At 42.6% G+C, this 16,911-nt stretch overlaps 1 protein-coding gene across 2 annotated transcripts in view; it reads left to right on the forward strand.

The window, feature by feature from the left end:
- Positions 1 to 16,911, forward strand: part of NLN (neurolysin) — a 146,949-nt gene that overhangs the window by 121,427 nt on the left and 8,611 nt on the right. For both annotated transcript variants that reach the window (XM_077462645.1, XM_077462646.1), the window contains 3 exons: positions 4,567 to 4,753; positions 10,156 to 10,284; positions 14,477 to 14,613. In XM_077462645.1, coding sequence (XP_077318771.1) covers positions 4,567 to 4,753; positions 10,156 to 10,284; positions 14,477 to 14,613 — 453 coding nt within the window. The remainder of the gene's footprint in view (positions 1 to 4,566; positions 4,754 to 10,155; positions 10,285 to 14,476; positions 14,614 to 16,911) is intronic.

Genomic DNA, 16,911 nt, shown 5'->3' on the forward strand with positions numbered 1-16,911 from the left:
TAGTGGAGTTTGCAGAAGGTAAACTGATCCTCGGTTGTAATCTGAATGTCCCCCTTGACCCTAGCGTGGATACCTCCTCTGGTGCCTCCTCTGTTTCCCTCAGCTACAGGAACTGTATACAGCAAAAACTTAATGAGCTGCAGATTGTGGACGGCTGGTGCATTTTCCACTCTGGAGAGCTCTGTCTTCTCCACGCCTCACCAGTCATACTCTAGGATTCACCTCTTTCTGATCCCTCGTTCTAGACGTCTCTATTGGTCATATAACCTGGTCTGATCACACACCAGTTATGATGAGTCTCTCCCTGTCGGCCTCTACCGCCACTCCAGATTGGAGATGGTGCCTGAATGAGAGTTTATTGCAGATCTCAGAGGTTTTGACTGACGTGGCTCAAGAACTCACAGCTTATTTTCGGACGAATGCCACCCCAGAGTGACCCGGGTATGGGAAGACCATAAGGCGGTCATATGGGGCTTCCTGATCAACCACGGTTCCCGTGTTTAAAAAGGTGAGACAATTGACAAAACTGCATATTCAGGCTCTTGAGCTGCAGCATAAAAGAACACCGATTCCATCTTTTATGCTCATCTTCGTCGACAGGTCTCCGACCTTCTTTGTTACAAGACGAAGGCAGCTCTCCAATCTTGCAAGAAACCAGTGTATGAATCGATGACAAATATGGCAAATGGTTAGCACGGGCCCTCAGACCAACGTAAGGCCTCCTATATCCTGTATATTAAGGATACGGATCTACGACAAATCTCATTACCCAAGGATATCATCCATACCTTTTGAGAATTCTATTCCTCCCTATACAACCTCCCACCCCCTCCTCCCTCTTCCAAAGATGATTACCTATTTTTGGCTTACTTGTCATGCCTCCCATCCACGGCTTGGGGAGAGCGTGAAGCCCCAATCACTTTCAAAGAGCTGAGCGGAGAATTGAAGTCAGCCAAGCAAGGAAAGGCACCAGGCCCCGACAGGTTTACGATACAGTACTACAAGACTCTTCTGCCCCATTTGGGTCAACACATGGTAAGAGTGTTTAACCACTTTGCGCCGGGTGGACATCATGGGATGTCCTTGACTTTCCGGGGGTATATCTGAATGATGCCTGAGGCTACAGATGATTCAGTTCGCATTGTGCGCTATATAAGTATTTCATTCATTCATTCAGATATTGGCATTTTCAGCTGGTCATTCCCTGCACCATAAGAACGATCATAGCGGCTTGATCATTCTTACGGGAGGGGACGCCTCCCGCCGCCCTCCAGTGCTTCTACCGACTCGCCGCTTCCATCGGTGAGTCGAACGCAGGAACTGCCGACCCCCGGATGGTGATCATAGAGATTTCCGGCAGACCAGATGGTCGCCGGAGTCTCTATGATCGTTCGGAGGCCGGGCGCGATGTTATGATGTTCAAATAACGGCACCGCCTCGGCTGGGAAGCCGTGATCGTTTTTTTTATTTTAGGCTTCCCAGCCTAGAGGTGAGATGTGGGGTCTTATTGACCCTATATCTCACTGTAAATGGGTCGGATCATGCCATATTCCTATTACAAAGGATGTTTACATTCCTTGTAATAGGAATAAAAGTAATCAATTTTTTTAAGTGTCAAAAATTAACAAAAAAATTAAATTTAAAGCACCCCTGTCCCTGTGAGCTCTTACGCAGAAGCGAACGCATACGTAAGTCCTGCCCACATATGAAAACTGTGTGCAAACCACACATGTGAGGAATCACCGTGAACGCTAAACATGTAACCAGTAAAACAAATTTAAAGCGTCGCCTATGGGGATTTTTAAATACCAAAGTTTGGCGCCATTCCACAAGCGCGTGCAATTTTGAAGCGTGACGTGTTCTTTACAGTTTTTTTTTTTTTTTTTTAAAGCATGAAAGTTTTTTTTTTTTTTCAGAAAAAAACGTGTTTAAAGAATTGCTGCGCAAATACCGTGCGAGATAAAAAGTTGCAACAACCGCCATTGTAGGGTCTTTGCTAAAAAAACATATATAATGTTTGGGGGTTCTATGTAATTTTCTAGCAAAAAAATTATGAATTTTACATGTAGGAGAGAAATGCCAGAATTGGCCTGGGTCGCAAAGTGGTTAATGGCCTAGGACAGACTACCTCATTTCCCCAGGCATCTCTGTTAGCCCATGACTCGGTTATCCCAAAAGAAGGAAAAGATCCTTCTGTCTTTCGACGGCCATCGGCCGATCTCATTGCTCAATGTAGACCTGAAGCTTTTTACCAAGATACTTGCCTCTTGGATCCAATCCTTGTTGCCCCAATTGGTCCACCTGGACCAAGTGGGCTTCATCCCCTCCCGCGAGGCTAGGGACAACATGGTAAAAGTACTCAATCTGGTCTACTTCACCAGTCAAACAGGCTCTCCTTGCATATTCCTCAGTACCAGTGCGGAGAAGGCCTTTGATGGGGTGAATGGGGCCTTTGTTTGCGGTACTGAGACACATGGGTTTCGGGCAACAGATGCTTAGTTGGATATATAGCATATACTACTCTCCACGGGCAGCAGTCAAAGTGAATGGGATATTCTCAGAGCCGTTCCCTATCTCTAATGGCACCCGACAGGAATTCCCACTCTCACCTCTGCTATTCGCTCTGTCATTGGAACCATTCCTGAACAGGATTAATTTAAACCCAGATGTCTCCGACATTCAGGTAGGCGACCACACCCATAAAGTCTCCACTTACATGGATGACCTCCTCTTCTCCTTGCCCAACCCACATATCTCCCTACCAAATCTCCTGAAATAATTTGACCATTTACGGAGCACTCTCGCATATGAAAATGAACTACTCCAAATCCAAGGCGATGGGAATAGCTCTGCCCTCTCCCCTGGGTCGCACTCTACAGTTCAACTTTAAATGGACGTCTTTGGCTCTGAAGTACCTGGGCACCCATATCCCCCCGAACCTAGCAGGTACGTTTAGGATGAACTTTCCGCCCCTGCTCAGTGCGGTCCATGCCTTATTAGACAAATGGAATAGAGGTCTATATTCCTGGTTTGGCCGCTGTAACATCATCAAAATGAGTATCATGCCAAGGTTTCTATACCTCTTCCAGACTTTACCCATCGCCATTTTCTCTACCTTCTTTCGTCACGTCAATACTTTTTTTTACCAAGTTCCTCTGGGCACACAAGGCGCCTACCGATGCTAGGCCACTTCTGACGCTACCTAAACTCTATAGAGGGGTGGCCGTCCCGGACGTGCTTAAATATTGCCAAGCAGCCCACCTTGGCAGGGTAATTGACTGGTGCAGACATAAAGATCTAGGGCTGTGGACGCACCTAGAACAGCAGTTTAGTCCCGTTCACCTGCACAGGGCGCTTTACCTCCCTACCTCCTTCTCTCAAGTTGCACCCCACCATAGGACCCACTCTGAGTGAGCCATAAGGCATGTATGAAACCGGAGCTTTCGTCTGCCCACTTTCTGCTGTTTCCCATATTGGTTAAAACATCATCCACCTTTGCCTGAAATCATCCATCCATCCATACGTGTACGCAGGAATCCAACTATAAAATATTGATGCGCTGGTAGCTCACCCCATCAAGTCTTGAGTAAGTGGTTTCTGGAGGCTTCGGAGAGTTGCTGGAGATGTGGAAACATCTTCTGGTCCCGTTCAAAGCTTCAACAGTACTGGTTGGAGGTACAGAGGATCTTCCAACAATTCATGGACTTCCCTATCCTGAGGGATCCGGCCTTCTTCCTACTCCACTGCTCGCAGATGCCGATTCCGACATACAAAAAAATAAGTCCTTCGCCACTTGACTAACCCTGCCAAAGCCTGTGTTGGAAAGACCCCAATCCTCCTTCCATCACCATGTGGCTCAATAAAACCAAGAGTGTCAATACCCTGGAAGATCTGGTACTTACCGCACAAAGCAGAAGAGAACGATATATGAAAACATGGGCATACTGGAAAATGTTTGTGTATTCGGATGAAGGGAAGTCCCTCCTAGAGAGCTGCTCTGTGGACTGAGGTCCTCCTCTCATTCATACTGTAGCATCTACATGTTCCATCATCCTGTGTCTCCCCCTCCCCCCCTCTTCACTTCTGGTCTCGGCACCCTTCTGGGTGACCCTATGTTTATACCATCTAGCTTCCTTCTATCCTAAAATGTGAAGTGTTCATTCATGCAATTCAACACGAGCAGAATACATATGGTCACCACCACCTGATGTTCTTTTTTTTTTTTTTTTAATTGGGAGGCTTGTCTGTGCAGCAGTGATGATGTGCTTCCGAGCACCTCCATATTTGACTGTATTACCCTGGACTGTAACTATGTTTGATGTGTCATGGCACCTTTGGTGCCTTTGTTATATTGTTTGATGGATGCTTTATTTTTCTTTACAAATAAAGAATTTGAAAAAAAGAAAATCTATTTAATTTCTTTTTTTTAATAAGTAACTGCAGCCTTTTTGCCTGACGTTCACAAATGTCAGCTTAATTGCAAGATTCTTTTTCTCCTACTTGTAAGTTGTTAGTAGTTATAATAATAATAATAATATCATTGCCTTTTTGTTTTTTATTTTACAGACCAAATTTGCACGATTTAGTGGGACAAATGTGGAAACGGATTTTGTGGAAGTGCCATCCCAGATGCTAGAGAATTGGGTGTGGGAAAAAGAGGCTTTGCAGAGAATGTCCAGGCATTATTTAGATGGCCACCCTGTTCCCGATGAACTGCTGGACAAATTGATAGAGTCCAGACTGGCTAATACAGGTAAACCTTGTTCTTTGCCAAACTTCTTTGCTAAGTTATTATATGGCTTTCACAGCATTTAGTGCTTTATTATTGCTGTCATTTTGTAGAGGAGCTTTAAATCCTGGGACACTTAATATGCAAATCCCATCTGGGAGCTCCATTTTGGGCCTTCATTGTCATTGATTCTTCAGTACAAATGCATGGCCTCGCTGATCAGTAGTTATGTGGTAGGTGAGCCAAAGAGCTGACTTTACAGGATGACATTTGCAGGTTGATCATCTGCATCTGACCTTTTATAGCTCCAGGGACACTTTGGAAGATGGCTTAAAGTGAAAAGTTGGCCATATGTGGATCAAAATTCGGCCTGTCCATCAGGGACTGGCTGAACTTTGATCCATATATGAGCAGGCTAATTGTACCCAAGTCGATCCATCACTGACACAATCCTGTATTAGTGTCCCCACTCTGGATTAATGAGTACAGGGTCACCTTTTGGACCTCGGCATAGTCAGTCTGGGGGGAGGGTAACATTAGATGGATTTAGATGAATTTAACAAATTGAAGCCAAACTCCAGCTAATATATTATAAACAGTTACAGCATCAGTTTTTTTTCAGTTTTGTTTTCATTTTGGTATAAACCAAGATACTCAAGACAATGGGTCCAGCACCGACTTCTGAAAGTACAGGATCCAGCCGAGAGTCAGAATAGCGTGGTGGTCATTGACAAGTCTGTTCCGGCTATGCCCTCAGTAAGAGATTATCCAGATATCATAGAAGCCAGCACTTTGGTAAGAACTGGAGGTGCATTTGACAAGCCAAAGGGAAGGGCAGGTAACTGTAGTGTTGCATGCCCGCAGAAAGCATTGATGCACTGGAAAGATTGGTCAGGCACCCTTGATGTCCACTGAGGCCAAAAAGTCTCCTGAAAGGGGGAAGGCAATAATTGAGTAGATTCCATATGGAACTTTTTAAAGGGAAGAAGGAAAATGTTGAGCACCTTCAGGTCCAAAATCCCTTTTGCTCTGGAAACGGTGAAAAGGTTGGAGTAGAAACTCTAAAACCTTTCTTAAGTGAAGGCATCCCCACTTTGTGAAGATGACTTGCCCACAGGTTTGGAAATGTTGGAATCCAAGGTTTGTGAGGGAACGGAGTCCTAGACTTGGGCTTAGAGGCCTGGGAAAAATTGAAGACACTGTTTCCAAAGGAAGAATATTTTCCAACTTGGGCCTTAGCTTTCCTTTGCTAGCGCAAAAGTGTATTCTTTCCCCCAGTAATCTCTTTAATAAAATTATCCAGGGAAGTACCAAAAAGGCCTTCTCCCTCAAGTGGCAGATGCAAGAAGTGTTTTTTGCAATGCTGCTCAGACCAAGATTAAAGCATATGTGATATATCCTCTGCATATGTGACTTTGCTGATCTTTTTTGCAGTGACTGGTAACTGGGAGTATTGATTGATATGTGTCATATTGCACTTGAGATCCTTAGTTTGGTTTTCTTTGCACACATGATCATTATTTCTCTTGAGTTCCTCCTTGTTCTTATCCTTCATTACATATTAACATTATCACACAGGTAACCAGTTTTATTAGTTGTGTTTACACATATCTCAACTCCAGCCAAACATTTCTTTTAGTTTTGGATAGACTTGGGAAGAGAACATACTCCGTCCAAGCTTTTATTGTCCATAACCATGTTGGATAAATGTCACCTCACTTTCTGTCTTTTTGACAGGCTGTGACAGCAGGACAAGAAATTGTGGTTTTCCCTTGGACAAGCAGACACAAACGGGAATAAAATCCAAAAACACAATCATTGAGTTGGAAAAGGGATAACTCCCTTGTGTCAGTATTTTGTTGAACCACCTTTTGCTTTAATTACAGCCTTTAGTCTGCTGGTATATGTCTCTACTAACTTTGCCCATATAGACTTTGCAACATTTGCCCATTCTTCCATGCAAAACTGCTCAAGTTCAGTTAGATTTGTTGGTAACCTTTTGTGGGCTACAATCATCAATTAACTGCACAGATATTCAATGGGGTTTAAAGTGTAGGTAAAACCCCCCTATCGGTTTCAGTCAAGGAAGCTGCCATCTTTGCCTCTGTTTAATATACAACTATCATGATGCTGCACACGTGATCAGTTATGACACCAGCCATTGGATGATTTTACAGTTTGGATGAGAGCACAACCAATGGGAATCTTACGTTTCTGGCACATGCCATAAATAAAACGGTTTTATGGATGGGTTTACTTGCACTTTAAATCTGGGCTTTGACTAGGCCATGCAAGGACAGTCACCTTTTTCTTCTTCAACCACTGTGTGGTCATTTTTGCTGTGTGCTTTGGGTCATTGTCATGTTGGAAGGTAAACTTTCTTCCCATTCACAACTTTCTGGCATAGGGCAGTGGATGTTCCTCAAGAATTTGAGAGTATTTTTCTCCATTCATTTTTCCTTCTATCCGGACAAGTGCTCCTGTCTCTGCTGCAGAGAAACATCCCCATAACAAGATATTACCACCTAGCATGCTTTACTGTAGGGATGGTGTTTGGATGGTAAGCTGTATTGGATTTCTGCTAAACATATAATTTGGTGTTGAGGCCAAATAATTAAATTTTAGCCTCGTTTGACCAGACCTTTTTTCATGTGGCCTCAGAATCTTCAAAGTGCGTTTTGGCAAAGCTCAGTCGTAACTGCCTTTCTTGAGGATTGTGTTTTTTTTTTTCTTGCAACCCTCCCATGCAAGCCACATTTGTGGAGAATTTGTGATATTATTGTCACATGCACACAATGACCACTCTTTGTAATAATCTCGTGCAGCTGCTTCAGTGTTGCTGTAGGCCTCCTGGTAGCCTCTCTGAACAGTTTCCTCATGGCTCCTGTATCCAGTTTGGAGCAACATCCTGACCAGGGAAGGGTCTGTGTTATCCCAAATGCCCTCCACTACTTAATTATAGACTGTGCTTCTAGGCATTGATAAAGCCTTGGAAATTTTTTCGTATCCATCTCCTGACTTGTGCCTGTTCACAACTTTATCCCAGCGATCTTTTGACACTGCCTTGCCACTCACAGTTGATTGTTTGCTTCACTTGCACTATCAGGGATTGAAATTCTCCAGGAAAGCTCTTTTCAAGCTGTCCTAATCAAAATAACCACAGCTGATCACAGTTGAAATTCAAATGGCTTTGTGCGCCATTGAGAAGGTTATTAGCTACACCCAAATGGGTTCACTAGTTATTTTTGGGAGGGAGGTGATGCTTGTTCCAACTGTGATTCTGTTTTTGAATTTTAAAATTTTTTTTTTCTGACATATTAGTGTTCTATCTTTTTCACTTGGATGTTCTAATGTGCACTGAGTAAATACAACTGGATAAAACAAAAACTGTGTCAGTCTTCATTTCAGGCTGTAAAGGAACAAAATGTGATTATAATAAGGGGTGATTATTTTCTATACCCACTGTATTTTTAAGTAAGTTTTTTTGATTTTGTGTTGGGCTGCATTCATAGAAGTCTTGGGCTGCATGTTGGACACCCCTGGTCTAAAGCAGACAAAACAATTTATTTTTTCTCAAGTCATTTTTCAGCTGGTTTTATGAATAGGATTACTGTTTTAATCTGAAACCAGTATAGAAGCCACAGCTATATAGCAGGGATGGTCATAAAATTACATGTAATTGTACCTGTGTGTTGAAGTGGAAAGCAAGTCAAATTCTAACTAAGCTTAAATCTACCTCCACCCCCATTCTAAGCTTAGGCTATCTAGCTTGTGAAAGGAAAGATGTCTATACTTTACTATTCTGAAGTCGCTCCAGTCTGGTCACATGATCGTTCCATCTCTAACTTCAGTATAGAGGAGAGATCGCTAAGAACGGCTGCAAAGTCTGGGAGATGGCATCACCCATAGGCTTATTATGGGGCAGTGGCAATAGGCTTTCCCTCCTCTACATTGAAGCCAGCCTGGGGCGTGGTCATGTGACCAGACCTGTGCGACTTCAGAATAGGCAAGTATAGACGTCTTTCCTTTTTACAGGACAGATAAATTAGGCTTAGAATTGAGGTGGGAGTAGATTTAACCTTAGTTGGGTTTTGACTTCCACTTTAGAAGCAATTCTAAATAAACTCCAATGCATAAAGTGCTGTATGTTACATGTATTGTGATGATGCATCTTACTGAAACACATGGGTGTGAACATGTTAACAAGATTATTTACATCAACCTGATCCCTTTTAAATGGTAAACTACATGTGCCTTTCAATGAGTGTGTCGAGGTGCACTTGATCGTAACGGGGAAAGTTCACCTAGTCCTATCTACAAGTTATTGTTAGTCTTCTTATAGATCCTTATGAAGCCCCTTGGGCCTAACTTGGAGAAACTGAGGCCATGTGTACCACCTACATTTGGACCCAACACAGCCCCAATGGAAGGACAAAGCATTGAATCCTAATGCTGTGTACACACAAGCGGAATTTCCGACAGAAAAAGTCTGACAGGAGCTTTTTATCATATATACCGATCGTGTGAATGCCTCATCGGACGTTTTACGTCAAATTCTAACTGACCTAGAAAGAGAACATGTTCTAAATTTTTCAGACGGAACAAATTCCTATCAGGAAAACCGCTCGTCTGTATGCTGTTCTGGCGTACCAAAAAACAATGCATGCTCTGAAGCAAGTACGAGACGGAAGCTATTGGCTACTGGCTGTTGAACTTCCTTTTTCTAGTCCCGTTGTACGTCACCGCGTTCTTGGCGGTCGGACTTTGGTGTGACCGTGTGTATGCAAGACAACTTCAGCGGAATTCCATCGGAGAAACCTTCAGAGTTTATTCAGACGGAAAAAACGCTTGTGTGTACATGACGTTAGACTAAAGTTCACACCAATGCGATGAAAAAAATAAATGTAGCGTTTCACTGTGTGCCGGTGCTGCAAAGTGTCATAAGGTGTTGCAGTGTTTGATATAAAGCATTGTATGATATAAAGCATTGAGTTAAAAAAAAAAAAAAAAAGAGAGAAAGTGGGGTCATAAAAGCGCACTGCAGTATGTGTGCAAAACACATTGCAGCACATCAGCATGCAGTAAGAACCATATATCAGTGCATGCGCACACTAACACATGCTTTATGGTGTGAACTAGCTCTTATTACTATTGGGTGACTGCTGCCACTGAGGCATTTTTTAGGCCTGATTAAGTTCACTGTAAGACGGGCTTTCTTTTTGTTTAGACAAAACTCTCCTCTGTGATGAAATGTCATTTTTAATAAAGAGTTCATGTATTATTTTACAGTTATAATTGCAAACCTGGTGTATTCGTAACTTGCTGCTCCAGAAGCAGTAAAATCAATGCAAAGTAGCAACTTATGTCTGGAAACCAAGTAATTTGTTATAAAATGTATCCAATAATTTTACTGCTGTGCCTATTAGGTCTCCAGACTCTTCGACAGATAGTTCTCAGTAAAGTTGACCAATCTCTGCACACAAAGCCGTCTGCTGACACAGCCAGTGAATATGCCAAGTTCTCTAAGGAGATTCTAGGTATCCCTGCCACACCAGGTATGGTATAACTCATTCTTGTGTCATTGTAGTGCCATGGCAGAGTATTATACAATTGTTAGGTACAGTTATGTGACAGTTTAAGGCTAGGTTCACACATGTCTGGTGCGAATTTTCTTAAGTGGCTGTTCAGTGGTTCAGCTGTGATTTAGATGCGGTTCAGATGCAAATTTTTGGAGCTGGCGGTCACCGGTGCCTTTGACATTAGCTGGCTGTTAAGGAGCAGGCCGGGAAGCAGGCCACCACGTCCTTAACAATGGATGACTCAGCTGTCATCGGGGTTCATTTCCGGCAATAAAAAATAGTGAAACAAAAAGAAAAACTGCGTGGCCCTTTTAGCATTCATCGGTCAATGATGTCATAAGGGGTCGGTGCCACAGGTGATGTTGCCAGGTAGCCCTGTCCCTTAGCTATTTGACCTGTCAGAGGGCGGGAGCTTCTTCCCCCCCCCTCCTTCTTTTTTTTTTTTTTTTTTTTTTTTTTTCCTCTTCTTTTTTCAAGGTTGCGGCGGGCATCATGATTGACATCTGTGGGACATTGTTCTCATTTTTTTAGTAAAGGAAAAGTCCAAATGGGCATGTGGCCTGGTATGGTTCAGTGGGGGGGAGGGGCTCGCTTGTCCCCCCCCCCCCTTTCCTGGCCTGCCAGGTTGCATGCTTGGATAAGGGTCTGGTATGGATTTTGGGGGGACCCCACAATATTTTTTATTTATTTTTATTTTTTTCCATTTTGGAGTGATCAGATGCACTATTCAGGTGAGTTAACATAGAAGGCAATGAGCCTGGAATTCACATCTGAACTGCACTGCAATGCTCAGAAAAGACATAGGACCCTTTAAATTTGTAGCAAATTCACACTGCTGCTGCACTGCATATATGTGAACTGGCTCCATAAAAAGTCGGTTTGATTCACATGTCATGAAAATCGGATGCGGTTCAAAATGCACTCAGTTGGCATATATGTGAACGGAGCCTAACTCTGCATGAAGTACTATGATACCAAATGCTAATTTCTCAAGAATGGAATACAATGGATGAACAATGCAGATGCTTAGCCATATTTCTTATTATTCTGTAATAAGACACAAATCGGTCTAGACCTAACACACAAACAGGTCTATGCTAGGGTTTGCAGAACATAGGAAACTGCATGATATGCACTGTGCTTTGGATGGCAGTGTCTGCCTAGGGAACGGACTTCTACAGGTCTAGTTAAAAAAAACAGACATTAGGAATATCACATTTGTAGAAAGCTAAATGTAAGTTTTGGACAAAATGATTAAAAAAAAAATCGGGGTTCAAGAACATTTCAATTGTTCACTGTTTTATAGCTTCAGAGAAACATTTTCACCCTGCTGCGCTGTAGATAAGGACTACTGCTCCATGTTAAAGAGTGGTCTCTCTACATTGATCCTACACACCACCTGCCTTAATTCGAGAGCAAGCACACTTTCATTGTATATAAATGACCTTGTTGGGTGTTAGAATGTCTAAATAATATCATGTTACTTTGCTGGAGCAGATGAAGATTTGAAAACGTGATTGGGTAAAAATATACATATTGGTTCTAAATTATACTACAGTGTTTTTTTTTTTTTTTTTTTTAAGAAAGAAAAAAACAATCCCCCTTGTGATGTACAGTATCTCACAAAAGTGAGTACACCCCTCACATTTTTGCAAATATTTTATTATACTGTATCTTTTCATGCAAGGACACTGAAGAAATATGTTGCTACAATGTAAAGTAGTGGGTGCACAGCTTGTGTAACAGTGTAAATTTGCTGTCCCCTCAAAATAACTCAACACACAGCCATTAATATCGAAACCGCTGGAAACAAAAGGGAGTAAGTGAAAATGTCCAAATTGGGCCCAGTTGGCTATTTTCCCTACCTGGTGTCATTTGACTCATTCGTTTTACAAGGTCTTGGGTGTGAATGGGGAGCAGGTGTGTTAAATTTGGTGTTATCGCTCTCACTCTCTCATACTAGTCACTGGAAGTTCAGCATGGCACCTCATGGCAAAGAACTCTCAGAGGATCTGAATAAAAGAATTGTTGCTCTACATAAAGATGGCCTAGGCTATAAGAAGATTGCCTAGACTCTGAAACTAAGCTGCAGGGCGATTGCCAAGACCGTACAGTGGTTTAACAGGACAGGTTCCACTCAGAACAGGCCCTGCCATAGTCGACCAAAGATGTTGAGTACACATGCTCAGCATCATATGCAGAGGTTGTCTTTGGGAAATAGATGTATGAGTGCTGCCAGCATTGCTGCAGAGATTGAAGGGGGGGAGGGTCAGTCTGTCAGTGCTCGGACCATATTCCTCACACTATATCAAGTTGGTCTGCTTGGTTCTCGTCCCAGAAGGAATTCTCCTCCTAAAGATGATGCACAAGAAAGCCCACAAACAGTTTTCTGAAGAAAAGCAGACTAAGGACATGGCTTACTGGAACCATGTCCTGTGCTTTGATGAGACCAAGAAAAGCTTATTTGATTCAGATGGTGTCAAGTGTGTGTGGCGGCAACCAGGTGAGGAGTACAAAAACAAGTGTGTCTTACCTACAGTCAAGCATGGTGGTGGGAGTGTCATGGTCTGGGGCTGCATGAGTGCTGCCGGCACTGGGGAGCTACAGTTCATTGAGGGAACCATGAACCAACATGTACTGTGACATACTGAAGCAAAGCATGATCCCCTACCTTTGTTGCAGTATTTCAACAGAACGACCACAAACACCTCCAAGACGACCACTGTCTTGCTAAAGAAGCTGAGAGTAAAGGTGATGGACTGGCCAAGCATGTCTCCAGACCTAAACCCTATTTAGCATCTCTGGTGAACTCCATGCACAAGAGGGTTAAAGCAGCGCTGGAAAATAATGGTGGCCACAGAAAATATTGACACTTTGGGCCAAATTTGGACATTTTCACTCAGGGGTGTACTCACTTTTGTTGCCAGCGGTTTAGACATTAATGGCTGTGTGAGTTATTTTGAGGGGACAGCAAATTTACACCGTTATACAAGCTGTACCTTCACTACTTTACATTGTAGCAAAGTGTCATTTCTTCAGTGTTGTCACATGAAAAGATAAGAATAAAATATTTGCAAAAATGTGAGGGGTGTACTCACTTTTGTGAGATACTGTATGTACATTGCAAGGATTTTATCAGACCTGTTGCATATTCTTAACTTTCTTTGTTCTGAAGAAGTAGCTGTTTGTTTTACCATGTCTCCTTTAAGACTGATTTCTGAATGGGATGATCTGTATGAATTATGATCACCTGAGCAAATCCCAGTTTTCTAATGATTAAAAACTGTAGTACTTGCATCCTTTTTAGATGGGCATGAGCGTTAGCAAATCTCTCCCAATTAGTGAATATCCTACAATATCCTACTGTATAAGCTTAGTTTATGGATAGGCATTTCACACAATTAGAACACCTCCAGTTGGCCATATTGTAAGGATGTGATAATTATATATGTTAGGTTTAAAGCAAGGTGAAAGCTGGAGTTTAGTTTTTTTGGGGGATACAGCTTCAGACACATTTGTTATTTGTGTTGGTGTGTATCCCATTACCTGCAGGTGTCTGCGTCTGATAAAAATCTTCCGGCAGTGGCTCCTTCACAGCTGGTGGATACTGCCCTGAGCAGCTGTCTTCCAGCTCTGTGAAGAGAAGCTGCTGCTACTCACAAAAGTTGCGTTGCCTGCCTCCTCCTGCTTTCTCCTCCATTCATAGAACTCGCTTTACCCCACTAACACACAATGCGTTGAGTTTTTGTGAATGGAGATGGAGAACTCCTCCATTCACAGAATGCAAAGCATTGTGTGATAGTGGTAAGATGAGTTCTATGAATGACAGAGAGGATAGAAGGGCGGCACAAGTTTTGTGAGTAGCAGCAGGTTCTGTAACCTTCACAGCACTGGAAGACACACAGAGCAGTATCTAGCAAGGAGATACTGCAGGAAGAGGTTTTTTATTAAAAGTTGACACCTGCAGGTAATGGGAGTTACACAAATACACATAACCGATATGTTTGCTGATTTTCAGACAGAGGAACTCAACACTTGCTGAGATGCTACCAAAAACAGCATCAGATGATGCACAAGTCACTGGCTTGCTACTATTACAGTACATAGTGCTTTGATGAAGATGGTTTGCTTGTCCTTCTAAATATTTCTGTGTATATGTGATTTGAAGGCACAAACATGCCAGCCACCTTTGGGCACCTGGCCGGGGGATATGATGGACAGTATTATGGCTACCTGTGGAGTGAAGTCTTCTCAATGGATATCTTCTACAGCTGTTTCAAACAGAAAGGAATAATGGACCCAAAGGTAAGGTTTCTTAGACTGCAGTGTCTTTTTATCTGAAGCCTCCGAGCAATCTTATGGAAGAGGAATGATGTTTCAGAGGGTAAGCTCCTCAACCAACAGCATCAATTGACAACAATTATAAGGTTTCAGTATTGGGTGAACTTGGGTGGATTGAGGCATCTGCCATCTACCTTGCTGTCTTGGGAACACCAGTAAAGAGACATGGCACTTGATTAGATTTTGAAGACATACATTGGGTATCACATGTAGTGCTCTCCCTGACATCCAGTGGACTGGTGGTGACCCCCAGAGTTGGGGAGGGCTGACATTCCTCCTCAGCATGCAGATTACTAGGCATGGTGGGTGTAGTGCAAAATGAAAAGATGGGCGCCAGTCACTTTTAAAAATGAACAAAGACCGTTTTATTTCTCTTAGAAAATGTGGGAGAGAGGAATAAGGGCACAGGGCACCTTTAAGCAAATGCAAAAGCAACTTAACAGACCCTTCAGACAAAAATAGATACAGAAAAAAGGGCCTTTAAACTGAATGCAGTGATCTGTATCTTGTAGCAAATGCTGTCTCCTATAGCATCAACTGTACTCGCAGTATCCCACTGTAGATCCTCAAGCTCGGCTCACAGCTACCCACTGGATCCCTCAAGCTTATCTCACAGCTACTCACCGTACTTTTTTAATCTTTACTCACAGCTACCCACTGTACTTCGTGGATGAGTTCTCTCCTGAAGCTTTCCCAGCTACTTCATAGTCCCCGACTGATGAAGAGTCTCCTCTGGTACTCCTTCAAAACTCCATCCCTTTATACCTGCCTCCAGCAGCAAAAGTGGTTGACCCTCTGGCAACTTCTTCTCCTTTGCCTCCTGGCAACAATTGGGCTCCCCTCAGGCCGAGACCCTTTACACGTGGTTAGGCCTCAGGCTTAAGGCACACACACACACACACACACACACACACACACCCTGAATTCACTATAATCTATCATATTAATGCCAAAGGTAACAGTGCCACCTATTGACAAAAGTAAGTTAAACCCAAGCTTGGGAGAAACCCATTTGCTCAAAGACTACAAATTATCCCAGGCTAGTTACCACCTAGAACAAATAAATGTACTAGAAGCCCTGTTTAGGACAAGGGTGCTACACAGATGGAAAACATAGCCATAATTATTAACACTGGAGGCTGTGCAGTCAAAGGAAACGCCAATGAAACCTATTATCTGGTAAACTATAAATGTGTCAAACAGCTTCCAGGTCTACAAGTTGTACAGTCTATGCCTTTTGAGTTGTGATATTGCTCCAGAATTCCACAATTCTAACCCACCACTGAGTATGAGCTTTGCAACACATGGGAGTGATCAGGAACAGCTACATGTGTCACAGGCTTTAGGTGGTTGGCATTTGTACACATTTCCCACACTGCACAGTCAGTTACATGGTTTGCATAGTTCCTGGTTAAGCAATTCATTCACCCGTGTTTCCGCTTTCTATGTTACTTCACCCCCTCCAGCCTTCTCATTGGTCAGTGAATCTGCATTACCACCTCTGTCCAGTAACCAGGAGACAGTAATTCTAAAACGCGAAGAAGCAGAGTGATCTTATCCATTATCTATCAGAGCTGTGTGTATCATAAGAATGACCGGTCAAAATGACCTATATTTTGATGGGTAAAACAGTAACACTATAAGTAACTATCATCTACATTATTTAGCTGTTTTCCTGTAGCTCCACTTGACAGCAGACCAGTAATTTAAAATTGCATTAAATCTGTTTTACCTATCCTGCTGCATTACACCAGAAAATAATAAGTAGAAAGTCTGACATCAGTACCATTGATAAAACATATTATGGTTTGACAAGTTCTGAAGCTTGGTAAAGTAGTCCTGACAGAAAATCAGCAACATTTCCACCACCCTATAGTGTGGTAGTTTAAAGGACACCTGTATAAAGAGAAATATTTAGTCTGCCATTGCTGGCCTACACTAATGATAAATTAACATAACATTTTTATATCAGTTTAGAATTTAGTAATGGAAACAAAATTCACAGAGAAACTGTGTAGCTGACTATAGAGAGATTGCTAGTGGTGTTAGTTGCTCTACAGACCCCTGTGTTTATATTAAGCTTCTGGAATACCTCCCAAATTTGTAAGGTACCATACACAGACAAGCTGACGAGTCGTTGCTTCAAAAACGATTAAAGCAGACTCCAATACTGTATTTAGGGTCAAAGGTCAGCCATGAAAGGTCATGCCATCATCATGGAGGTTCAGTGGTTTGCGGTGCAAAATTGCTGGAGGCCACGAG

This window comes from Lithobates pipiens, unplaced genomic scaffold (assembly GCF_037356315.1).
Source record: "Lithobates pipiens isolate NorthernLeopardFrog02 unplaced genomic scaffold, aLitPip1_a1.2 Scaffold_3, whole genome shotgun sequence".
Classification (NCBI taxonomy): Eukaryota; Metazoa; Chordata; class Amphibia; order Anura; family Ranidae; genus Lithobates; species Lithobates pipiens.